General features: G+C 34.0%; 2 protein-coding genes and 1 long non-coding RNA gene across 3 annotated transcripts in view; 1 reads left to right on the top strand and 2 right to left on the bottom strand.

Annotated features, from left to right (window-relative positions):
* Nucleotides 1–1,215: 1,215 nt before the first annotated feature.
* On the top strand, nucleotides 1,216–4,259 carry LOC107658581 (uricase-like). The gene is made up of 8 exons (XM_016447178.1): nucleotides 1,216–1,319; nucleotides 1,431–1,643; nucleotides 2,034–2,150; nucleotides 2,963–3,041; nucleotides 3,146–3,332; nucleotides 3,470–3,593; nucleotides 3,791–3,874; nucleotides 4,180–4,259. Exons 1-8 carry the CDS (start codon nucleotides 1,299–1,301, stop codon nucleotides 4,252–4,254), a joined length of 900 nt encoding a protein of 299 aa, XP_016302664.1. The 5' UTR covers nucleotides 1,216–1,298; the 3' UTR covers nucleotides 4,255–4,259.
* A 1,865-nt stretch (nucleotides 4,260–6,124) lies between these two features.
* Nucleotides 6,125–10,416, bottom strand: LOC107658799 (uncharacterized). Its single transcript, XR_001630830.1, has 4 exons — nucleotides 10,295–10,416; nucleotides 9,428–9,564; nucleotides 9,152–9,194; nucleotides 6,125–6,231 (listed from the first exon to the last, which is right to left on the bottom strand). It is a non-coding gene; the product is annotated as an uncharacterized LOC107658799 (long non-coding RNA).
* A 609-nt stretch (nucleotides 10,417–11,025) lies between these two features.
* The window catches only part of LOC107658562 (cAMP-dependent protein kinase catalytic subunit alpha), an 8,443-nt gene continuing 6,651 nt past the window's right edge, over nucleotides 11,026–12,817 (bottom strand). Inside the window, exons 9-10 of the mRNA XM_016447154.1 lie at nucleotides 11,919–12,083; nucleotides 11,026–11,822 (exon numbers count right to left, since the gene is read on the bottom strand). Coding sequence (XP_016302640.1) covers nucleotides 11,697–11,822; nucleotides 11,919–12,083 — 291 coding nt within the window. The 3' untranslated portion in view covers nucleotides 11,026–11,696. The remainder of the gene's footprint in view (nucleotides 11,823–11,918; nucleotides 12,084–12,817) is intronic.

Genomic DNA, 12,817 nt, shown 5'->3' with positions numbered 1-12,817 from the left:
TGACCCAACATTGGGTTGAAACAACCCAGCATTTTTTAGAGTGTAGCAGGGACTGGGGAGACTGGGGAAATGAAATTTTGGTTGTTTAGAAATCTAGAATTTTTCTCTAAAATCTGTAAATTAAAGTTTGTAAATTAAGTTACCCAGCACTGGGTTGTATTTAACCCAGCATTTATTAGAGTGTACCAGGGTGAGTTTTAACAGTAGATGGGTAGGGCTGTAATACCATATTATAGTGTATTATTTTGTGCATTAATTAAATTATATAAGTTAATTATTTATAAGTAACCTCTGTAAAGTCTAACATATGAAATAACAGTCTTAAAAATGTATTATATATGTAATTCTTTTGAAATGGAACATTTTAATTAAACTCGAATATTAAAACGTTTAATAAAAAAAATGTAAATTAAAACTAAACAAAATCGAATATATTTAGTCTATATTAAATATAATATAAATTCTATATAATTTGCTTGGCACTAAAGCATACAGACTGAGCTATTGGACTGAAAAGTACAGTAATCTGCAGCAACATTATATATATATCTCATTCGAGGAGGAAACTTTATTTGTTGGTGCAGTTGCTGATATTTATATGGCCAAAGAAGAAATTCTGATAGTTTGTAATGTATCTCAAGATCTTTATAACAGTACAGCAGACTGCTTACATAAAAAAACATAGAATTAGTTGTCACTCTATATCTCCCAATAATATGCCTAAGATGATTTAGAGATGATCAAATGTTCCTCAAAAGCTTCATGTATCAAATTTGATACAATTTAACATGATTTTTCTTATTACCGAACACCGAACACCGAACACCGAACACCAGTAGCACCCAGTGATGACTTTGAAATGAACAGTCAAAATCTCATGGAGATTTTCAGTTCCTAAAACACTCTGTTGACAAAGATATTACCAGCTCAGGCCTGATTTTCTCTCGTTCCTTGAAAAAAATCTGTTGAACTTTGGTTGATGTATACAGTTGAGGGGTGGTGAAGGGAGGTCAGTGGCCAGATGAATGTTGGGTCATGGATGCGGTGGAGAAGGACGTGACTGTGGCCACTGTGTAAATGGAACAGGACAGAGGAAAAGAGGAGAGGTGGCTTGTTTTGGAGGGCTTTCAGCAAATCAAAATCTCTGTAGAGGATTATGGAGGTGGGGCAGATCATTGATCATTTGGACCCAAAACATCAAAACAGGTACGTGACACCACCTCCTCAGCAAAACCCTTTGCTCCCTCCAAAACCTCCTCCAACTACTGGTGCAGTCAGCAGTAACTCCAGTTACAGTCATGGGCACTACCTCAAATCCGGTAAAGAAATTCACTTTCATTCATACTGTATAGTGTATACTGGCATGTGTCATGCCAGCCTCTTTTAGAAATGCATTTAAACTGCAGTATTTAATAACATGTTTCATGTAGAATGTGGAGTTTGTGAGAACAGGCTATGGGAAGAATATGGTTAAAGTTCTTCACATTCACCGTGAAGGGATTCATCACCATATTACTGAGCTGATCGCAGATGTTCAGTTAACCCTGAAGACACGCAAAGACTACTTGACAGGAGACAACTCTGATATCATCCCCACTGACACCATCAAAAACACTGTCCACGCTCTCGCCAAACTAAAAGGAGTAGGTCCTTTTATTCATTTAGTTTAGCCCCTGCAACTTACTTGTTTTAGCTAAATTCATAATTTTCTTCCCCAAATATAAATGAAAACAAACAAAAACTACATTGTAAAAATAATTTTTGTTACATAAAAAGGAACTTCATGCAATACATTAGCCTAGAAGACAAATATATAATATAACTACCACAGTTCTGAAACAGCTACATACTCACTTTTTCGAGTGAATGCCAACCAGCATTAGTTTAGATAATCAACACAAATGTCTAGTGTACAAAGTATTCTCTGAACTAGTTATCAAATCAACTTAAGTCATCTTGCAATTAAACAATTTTGTTTTGTTATTTCAAGCCATGTCTGTATGATGAAGCACAGAATATTTCTTGTCTTGCAGATTAAGACCATTGAGGGCTTTGCCCTGGATATCTGTGAACATTTCCTCACGGCGTTCAATCATGTCACAAGAGTGAGGGTCAACATTGATGAAGTTCCCTGGAAAAGACTGGAAAAGGTGCTGTGTTACTGCTAAAGCAGACTATATACTGTGACTCCCAAAAAGTATGTAGACATTTGTATTTATATTTAGTAATTTAGCAAATGCTTATGAAAACTACTAAGGAATCAGGAACATCACAATTAATTTATTCTACAAAAGCTATGCGTATTCACGGTACTGCAAGAGAACCAAAGCTAGAGAAGTTCAGAAAAGCTTCTTCTTGTTCTTATTATTATTATAAAAGTGCCTTTAAAAAGAAGTGTCTAGCTGGGCTCACCAGGAGTTCTGTGTTTGCAAAGTTAAGGTGGCATCCCTTCACTCATGCCAAAATGCCTGAATCGCAAGCAGAACTAAAATCTGAGATAGTGGGTTTGCCAGGTTGGAATGACAGCTGTGTATCATCTGTGTAGTAGTGATGGGAAAAGCTGTTTACTTTTATTATTGGGCTGAGTGAGGTGGTCTATATTGAGAAGAGTAAGGGATCAATGACTGAACCCTGAGGCACCCCAGGGGTTAGCTGATGTAACTTTGGACACTTACTGGTTGTTTGTGAAACAAATCCAGAGTAATGTGATGAACTACACCTGTAGTAACTGGTGCCAGGACTAGCCAGCTTAGACCTAAATGGATCTGACTTCATACAGCCACTAAAAATCACCTTGACACCAGTCAGATGCCATTTTGTTTGATAAATGTTTAAATTATATAATTGATCTTATTAAATATATTATTAAAACATTTTGTGGCCCCTGTAACACTTGGCTAGCATCATATAGCTGAGTAACATGTTTTTAATGCCCAAAATATTATTAACATGTGTTTAACAGAATGGAGTTGAGCACACACATGCTTTCATCCTTTGTCCTGAGGCCTGGCACTTCTGTGAGGTCGAACAACATTTGAGCAGTGAGTAAAAATGAGATTCTGAACTAGTGATGGTGGTCTGAAAGTATTAAAGGGAAAGTATATTCTTGCTTTATTTCAGCATATACAGTATATATCTTTCTCAGTGACTCCAGTGGTTCACAGCGGTATAAGAGATATGAAGGTACTGAAGACTACTCAGTCTGGATTTGAAGGCTTCCTGCGAGACCGTTTCACCACTCTGACAGATGCAAAGGACAGATTCTTCTGCACTTCTGTTTATGCAAGATGGCGCTACAACACACATGTGAATGTGGCATTTGATGCTGCATGGTAAATGCAAAACGTTTAGACATGTCATAATAAAATGAAAAACATTTAGACATTTCATAGCACATGATATCCGTTATATGTTGTACTGCATGCTGTACTGTATATTACTCCTAACTGTAATGATAATGTCCTTGTAGGAAAACTGTTAAGGACACCATCATTCAGAAGTTTGCGGGACCCTACGATCGTGGAGAATACTCTCCGTCTGTTCAGAAAACTCTGTATGATACACAAGTTCTGGTACTTGACAGAATTCCACAGGTAAATCAAACTGATTTCAGTTTTGTGTGACTTTTGTTAGAAGTGTTTACTAAGGTAAGCATTACTCATACTTAAGAGTTATTGGTCTCTTTAAGTGGTTTATTGCTTTATTATGTTACTCATTTACAAGTAAATGTACTTAAAAGCAACTGTAAAAAGAAAATGACACAAGTCTTGTCATTACTGGAATCCCGTAGGTAGAAGAAATTGAGATAATTATGCCAAATCAGCATTATTTCATCACTGACATGACAAAAATTGGACTCTCAAACAAGGATGAGGTGAGTGACAGAAATCCATTGCAAAATTTTGGGGAAAAAAAGTCAGAGGTTATCAGTTCAGATCGGTCTGAATACTTCTGTATTGACACAGGACAAAGTCTAGAGTTTTCAGGCTCTGTGACAAAATCAAGGAATTTTGAGACTGCTACTCTTAAAATGACTTTATTGCCAAACTTCTACAAACCACACACACAGGAGGAGGATGTTTTGTTATCCCAACTTAGAGATGATAAAGTAATGATGTTTCTTTGTTTGTATTATATTTAAAAACCACGTCACATTATGTTGCTGTGCTTTCGTTTCAGGTTTATCTTCCCCTTGATAATCCATCAGGAAACATCACAGGCACTATACGCAGAAAACCACGAGCCAAAATGTAGAGAAAGACAACATTCACAAACCAGACATCTCATACAAATAAACCCTATAAAAGCAATCTCAAGTTATGCACTAGCATGATTATCTGTCTAAACATTCAACAAACTTTTTAAAAATTAGAAACAGATTTTTTGTGTAATCACACAAGTAAAATAAACAAATAATATAAAAATATGTTGAAATGAAAACATTCACATTATGGATAAATATATTAATAAATATAGTCCAAAAATGTGTACGTGTTCGTCATTATAACTTCTTTGTTTGAATCCATTTATATTAGGTTTTATATTTGAGTTTTCAGAGTTTTAACATTGTTTTCCTAATGAGTATTTTAAAACCAAAATTGTCAGATGTGTTAAAATTTCGTTTTTTGTTTGAGTTGAATGGTGTTTACAGCAGTGGTTTTGGAGTAACCACAACAATTAAAATCATTATGAACATTAAAGAACAATTAGCTTCATCATCACCTTACTATAATAAGGAATTAATTTTAGAAAAAAAAACCTGAAACAGATAAACATGCATGTAACAATTCTGGGATTTAATTGTTTTAGGAGATTGTTTTTAAGTTGAAAACTGATTATTACATTTAATGATCCATTTTTGGAGATATTATTCAAATACACATATGCACAAAAGGAAGGAAGTCACACAGCACTGTAATGAGGACCAGGAAGTGGATTTTTTCAGCAATCTGAAAAAGCACCATTTATTGCAGTCTACGCTCACTTTAGTTTCATCTTTTAAAACACCCTGTATCACAAGCCGCTGTAGATTTACAGTGTTGTGTTGGGTTTCAACAACAACAATTCACCAATTCATCAGGAATCACATTGTTAGTTACAAAATGAAATAACTCAACTGAATTCATAGCAACACAAAGCACTGTCATTCTGACAGGATTCCTGCAAACAAACCCCTAATGTATTGAGCATTTATAGCTGTAAACCACAGCAAATTAGAGATGCACGATATTATTGGACAGATATCGGAATCGGCCGATAATGGCTTTAAATGTACATATCGGCATTGGCCCGACATGAAAAAATATGCCGATGTGTCTTGCCGATAAGAGGAATATGTTAACTCACATGTGCTCAGGGTGTGTTAGCGATTAGATCACATCAGAAGTGTGACTCATTCTGGAAGCAAAGTTTTGCCTGAAAGGTGATTAGATTCACTGCTTTGGATCGCTGCATTTAAACCGAGAATGCACGTACCTAATGACGCGTTCGGTGTGTAAGTAAACAGTAATAGCACGTGCAGCAGCTTCCCCCAGGTCCTAATGCCCGTTCGGTAAGGTCCTAATGCCCGTTTGGCGTTCGGTGTGTGAGTAAACAGTAATAGCACGTGCAGCGGCAGCTTCCCCCAGGTCCTAATGCCCGTTCGGTAAGGAGTTATAATTCCGTAGGGGGCGCTGTTGGCCTACTTTTAATGAAATGAAAGTAAAATACACAAATAACATTTAGACTGTGTTTCTGATTAAATAAAGCAGTAATTGATGTCATAAAATCATGAGTATGTTTTGATTTAAAGGTCAGAAGCTATCGCTTACATGAATAAAAAAAAATCACAAACATGACACTTGTAAATTCATTAATGTGTTGTATATGTTATTTTTTTTAAACAAATTATGAGCTCTAAAAGATTTTTAGAATTTGTACAACTCTTTTGCTTTAGACCATCTACAAATGTTAAATCTTAAAATAAAATTATATATTATATATATATATATATATATATATATACACACATGAACATTTTCTGAATATTATATCATATGAACCTGGTTGGTTTGTAGAAATATTTACAAAAATAAAAAAAGTGCAAAAAATAAAATAAAAATATGACAACAAATCCCTACCTGATCCTGGAAAGCGTTAGCTTGCTCTTCAAATCCTGTAGCTTTAAAATAATTGACCACATCCGCTACGGCCCAGTGGGCTGGATCAGAAAGCTGCCCGTTCTCCACAGAACTGTTAGGGACAGAAAAAGTTTTCACTGATGCATTAGCATGATTTAACCAAATACTGTACGTCTATACAATCGTCAAAAGAGTTAGTCCACCCAAAAAAGAACATTTTGTCATCATTTACTCACTCTCATGTTGTTCCAAACCCATAAGACTATTGTTTATCTTCGGAACAGAACTGAAGATATTTTTAATGAAATCTGAGGGATTTCTTCTCCCTCCATTAAAACTCGGACACTTCAAAACATGCATAAAGAGATCATAAAATAAATCCATATGAATCAAGCGGTTTGAATCGACATGAGGGTGAGTAATTTTCACTTTCGGTTGAACTAACCCTTTAAATCTACTGTAAAATATCACTAAATAGGTGTCCTGAGAAATCACACTGTCTCTGTAACAGCACAAAAGAATATGGGAGCTTTGTATTTATTTATTTTTTTAGCCAAATAGACACCGTTCTCTGCATTTTACACATTTGTATATGCTGATATTGGGTTGACTGAAATGTATTTGGAGGGCTGAGTTTTTGAGAGAGGGTGTGTGCTGAAATTGATTATAAAATTTCCACAAAACATCTTGTTCAGGAAAAAAATAAAAAAAAGTGTTGTAATAATATTCAGATCTTTAACAAGTGACACTTTGTGAACATAAAATCAGTGCTGATTCCTTTGACAACAGTTGCCATACAAACAATTATTTTCAGTCTGGTTGCCATGGCTCTTCCCTTGTAAAATAACCATAGACTGTATAAAAACATGGACGTAGTGTCCGTGACGCAAATAAGTTTTTGTAAAAAAAAAAATGAAATAAAAAAAAAATTAAATTAAAAATAATTTGCTACACTTGGTGTTGTTTCCAAACAAAAGGAAATATATCGGTATCGGCATCTGCTATTGGCCAAAATGAGTTGAATAATATCGGCAAAAATCCAATATCGTGCATCCCTATAACAAATACATCATTTTCAGACATTTGATCATTTGTGCTGTTACTTTATCTCAACAAACTTTTTATCTATTAAAAACCAGAAAAAAAAAAGGAAAAAAAAAAAAAACACCAACAAACCAATAAAAATCTAAACGGTGGCAGCAATCTCCCTTTCACTTCTGTTCAAATGTACTTCATGCATAACAGAAACATCTTCAAGAACAGTGTTTCAATTTTAGTTCAAGCCATTTTTCATTTTACATCACAGATCACATTATTAAACCAAGCATTTAAACTTAAAAGCAATAATGATATGTACAAGTACACAAAGTGAAGGTAAAATCTGAATGAACATGTTAAACGCAGGTAAACTAAAAACAGTAAATATGCCTGTACAGCAGAAAGAGACCTTAAAAGCAATACATTCACCATGTTTATTTATTAAGATGCATAAAATGTATTAGTTCTACCTGCAGTTACCCTGCGCCCCGGCTGTGATTGTCTTCCATGCATCCTTGTGGCTGCAGCAGCTATGAGACGTTACTTTTTAAGTGCTGGGTTTGGAGAGGCTTGACGTGATACTCATAGATCTTCAGTGCAGGACCCAGTTTTATTGACAGTCCGGTCAGAACGTCATTTCGAGTCATTAATAAAAGGGATTTGCCATCGATTTCCTGCCGGGGGAAAGTTTAGCAAAAAAGACAAAGGAGATAAATAATAAAATGATATTATGTATTCATAACACGATTGTCTTATAAAATGACGAAGCGATGCTCCACTGATCTAGGAAACTGCACAATTACTGTCAAATTCCCATCATTTTTTTATATACAGCTGACTGTGAGTGAGAGATTAGTGACTGAGCATTTAGTTACGCATGTTAAAAAAAAGTGCATGGCAACATAAATTCAGGGAAATTGAGTTTAATATTCCAGATCTAAAGTATATCATACATAATAAAGATTAGCTCAACTAATAATGAATTGCCTCAAACATGGAAATACAAGCCATATTACTGTACATTTGTTCTGTTGAGAAGTGGGGGTCAGACCTTTCAAGAAACGTTTGTGAGAAATGCAAGGATAAAATGTCACTGTAATGGTTGGAAAAATAATGTCTTATCTTGTTCAGTCAATGATGTTTCGTAAAATGTCTATTGCTTTTCTGTTTTCAACATTTCTTCATTTAGCAGACGTTTCCTCCAAATTGGCTCAAGAATATTTTATTTGAGAAGTAAAAATAAATAAATAAATAAAATTTTTCAAAAATGTTATTTTACCATTTTTTTCTTATGCTCTAAACAATGTAATGACATGAAAAAATACTAAATTCACAAGGCTTTTTATTTCTGGTTCTCAGGAGGATATAGACCAAAATCATTTTTTGAACCAGGCTGTAAACGTTTTTTTCTGCTGTAAAGTTGGGCATTTTAACATGGGGAGTCTATGGGATTGACTCCCTTTTGCAGCCAGCCTCTAGCGGCCAGTTGATGAATTAGTTTAAGTCACTTCCTTGTTGGCTTCACCAGAGAGAGGGGGAGGTTGCCGCTTGAAAATAACTCCGCCAATGTGGAGCATATTTATAACGTGATTTTTTCCCCCCTCGAGAATTGTTTTACACAAACTGAAGGCAGAAAATGAATTATTTCTAAAAATTGTCAATTAATTGGGAAGACGAAATTAAAAATCCTTAAATTCCGCATTGTTTTCATTTCTACAGGGGAAGCAACAGCAACTTCGAGGATGGCTAAATAAATGGATTGAGAAGGCAAGCTCTACTTTTCTGAGTCAGAGTCAGTCACGAAAATACTATTTCTGGCCTACTGGTTTTGATGAGTACTGTCAAAATCACTTCATGTGTAACATGAAAGATTAAAAAGTACAGTAACAACATAAAATTAAGATGACAAGACATTACTAAATGTTTCTCGCTCAAATTTAATTGTTAAAGACTTGGACTCAACTCGAACCCAACATTACTGTATATACACCTACCATTTGGTGTCCACTGAACCATTTTCCTTGGTTTCCATGACTGCTGGATAAAATAATAATAATAAAACAAAGTTTAATACATTCAATTTTAGTCTATCATCACTGTCGTAGATTCTAAGAACTGCTACAGTATGGGAGATGCATTATCAAAATTCAATAAACTGTTTCATGTTTAAGCAAATTCTAAATAATTTATTGAGGTGCATAACAGAAGCTCTGCTTTCATGTGAACAATAATCATCTTATTAATCTGATTAGCTCTGATCTATTGCTCACCTGTTTGTCAGAGAGCTGAGACTGCTCTATTCCATTAGAGGTGTTGAGTTGTCTCCTCATCAGTCTCCTGCTGTGCAAAGCTGCCCCATCTTCCAGAAAGTTTATGAATATATCTTGGTGTACTTAGAGAATTGATTCTGCAAAATAATAAAAGATCTGAGCAATAAAGAAGATGATCAAGCATTTATAGTTCAGTAAGTAGTTCAGTTCAGGTCAGTAAGACAAGAGAGACATGTTAAACATGAAAAACTGTGATAACTCTAAGGTTATCTGTCAAAAATAAAACATTATTAACAAATAAAATATATTAATATTACTGTCATCGTTATAAAACTACTACCATCGCTATTTTGATATAAACAGCTTTTAAATTTGAAAAACAGCTTGAGCAATATATCACATTTTTGAAGGAAATTAAATAAGCATTTCTCTTCACATCTGTGCTGGTTTGACAGGTTCAGTGTTTATGAAACACGATGAACAAAATGACAGCCATCATTTTTAAACCAGAAAAGATATTTTTAATTCTAAATAAAGTATTTAATAACTTATTATAAATGAAGTATCCTTGATTTTTAATAATTGAAAAATGCCGTCTGAAATATATTTATAGCAAGACCGAATGTATCTGTAACTGCATCACTGAATTCTGACAGGTTAAACAGAAGTATTGGATCATCAGATTATCTATTTAATATAGTACAAGTGTTTTCATGATTAATTTCGACAGTGTGATGATTAATAAAGCAGATGATAAACTCATTAGCTAGCTAGCTTCCATTAACTCAACATTTATGACATTTGCCGTCTTTCTGAGAAAACAAAACGACAATTTCCAATTATTTGGATGAAAAGCTTTTATCTTACCAATTTAACAGATGTTGTTTGTAGATGCTTTGAATGTTATTGATTCTCGATCATTGGAACAATATTACGCTTTTTTTCCCCAAGCACAATCCGACAAATGCAGGCGCGGGGCTTCATGGGTAATGTAGTCTCGAACGATGGGAAATGTAGTTGTTCACAATCTTGTTGCAGTCTCTCCAACAATGAACAAGGCAATTTCAATTACATCAAGAAAAATAAATAAAGAATAAAGGGCAAATCAGCATCTTGACAAGCAATTAGCATACATTAATTGCAACGGACAGTAATTCACAAAGTCTTTTTTGCTTTGTTATTTCTTGTTTCTGTTGATGTGTGAAGGTAGTGACCTATTTCTTCAGATGAGTAAAAGTATTTTTTTTCAATGCCCATTTACATTTCCCATAAATAATGAGTAAATTCACAATATACCTTATTTTAAAACCAAAACAATTATCTTAGAAAAAATAAAATAATGCCGTCAAACTACTGACATTTTGACATAAAAAATTAAATAAAGTTATAATGATAATAAACAAATAATAAATAAATAAAAAAGCCATGAATTGTTAGTTGTTATAACAGGCTTTTAACACCAACTAAAATGCATTAACATTCTACTTGTATAATATTATAATATTAGCATCTTTCACAATTATACTCACAGACAAACAGAAGTGACAAAAGGCATTGGACATTATAAAGCAATGTAAATAATTTTCTTTAATTCAGTGTCAAAATAATTTGTCCCAAAATTGGACATCATAATCTCTACAGCAGATATAACATTTCTCTTAAAAAAAAGTATTCACATGGTCCATATAAGACGACAGATGAGAAGGTGCACAAATCAAAAACCTATTTTCATTTTCAATTTCAGTGCAGTTCAAGACTTTAGATGAAATATCAGGATCATATATTTTTAAATACTTTCTTTTGATATTTCTGAACAACCAAAAGCTTTCTTCAGCGCATATATTCCACAAACAGATATCGTGCACACACACTTAAACATAATGTGGAATTGAGCTTTTCTCATGTATTAATACTGAACATATACTGCACATTTCTTTCATGTGTAACACACATGAGTGAAAAAAAAATAGTTCAACGCAGGAAAAATATGCTTTATTCATTTTATAAATTAATTAACATATAAAAGATGAACACAAGTAAAAAATCTCAACTTTAATCATAAATGTTTCCAGACAGAAGACTATGATCTTTTTTTTTATGCAGTAGACTAAACTTCACTGATAAAGGCACCTGTGAATTTCCAAATCTCCCCAAGTCTCTTTGAATGAAGCAATGTGGAAGGAATTGTGATGTTCTTGGATTCAACTTTGAAGGTGCATAACAAGACAAAGTACCCATGTAAACTTTTACTAAAGCCTTTACAGAGACTCTAAAACTCCAAGAACTCTTTTGTACATTTCTCTGTGACAGATAACCGGATGTCTTCCTCGTCGTACTCATCAAAGTTACTCGTGTCTCCAGGTCCTCTGCACTTTGGTATGATGGGAGCATCAATCTGTAAAATCATTCAAAAAATAAACCAGCTTATAAGAGCAGTTCTCAAGAACCAGTTAAAAAATTGAAACCTGAAAGAAAACAACAAAGGTCACACCTTCTTCTCAAAGATTGTAATCCAGTCTGTTGTAGCGAACCATCTGTGGTTTTTTATGTCGCTGACTCCATTTTTCAAATTGCCAAAGCGTTTTGTGAGGTCCACCTGCAGCAGATTGTGCAGAAGATCCTTCAGGTCTGAACTAAGGTGTGAAGGGTATCGTACCTGTGGAAATGAAATATTCACATCTGTTGGAAATGTCTAGAACATTTGGGGGATGGCATGAGTTTAATTGCTTCTGCCATTTATTCGTTTAATTGGTCTTTTTTTTTTCTTGTTCCCTGACTGTCAGTAATGTTTAACTTTTGTTAGCAGGGGTTTTAAAGTATGCACAGAACAAAATGATCCTTTGGAACAACTTAAAAAATACTCAAATTATATTAATGATTTTTTTTATTAATGATTTATTTAAATACCATGCACTGTAGAAAGTGTTCTGGATTTACATTGTTTATACATGTACATCAGTTGCACATCAATTAAGTAATTTGTTCACATGACTTCCAAATCATTGAATTAAGTTATTTTGAAGTGACCATATTAAGTAGTCTTAAAGTAATTGTGTTATATTATGTTGCAAAACTGTTTTGTTACATCACTGAATTATAAGATTGTACTAACTAACTAACTAACTAACTAACTAACTAACTAACTATTAACAAACATTAGCACATATTAGCATAATAAATGCAAATTCTGCTCCTTAGAAAATCTTATTCTATTCTATACATATCCATCCTCTGCCTAAGCAAAAGCTCCAATCTTCATCACAATGGTAACCTGGTGTAACTGAAATAGTTCTAAGTCCCAACATAATTAAACATCAAACATGATCAAGTCTCCCCCTTTTCTCATTTTGCTTAAACACACACACACACACGCACGCACGCACGCACGCA

This window comes from Sinocyclocheilus anshuiensis, unplaced genomic scaffold (assembly GCF_001515605.1).
Source record: "Sinocyclocheilus anshuiensis isolate Anshui unplaced genomic scaffold, SAMN03320099.WGS_v1.1 scaffold1957, whole genome shotgun sequence".
NCBI lineage: Eukaryota > Metazoa > Chordata > Actinopteri > Cypriniformes > Cyprinidae > Sinocyclocheilus > Sinocyclocheilus anshuiensis.
The sequence above is the reverse complement of the archived record's forward strand: the minus strand, read 5'-3'. Positions and strand labels throughout refer to the sequence as shown.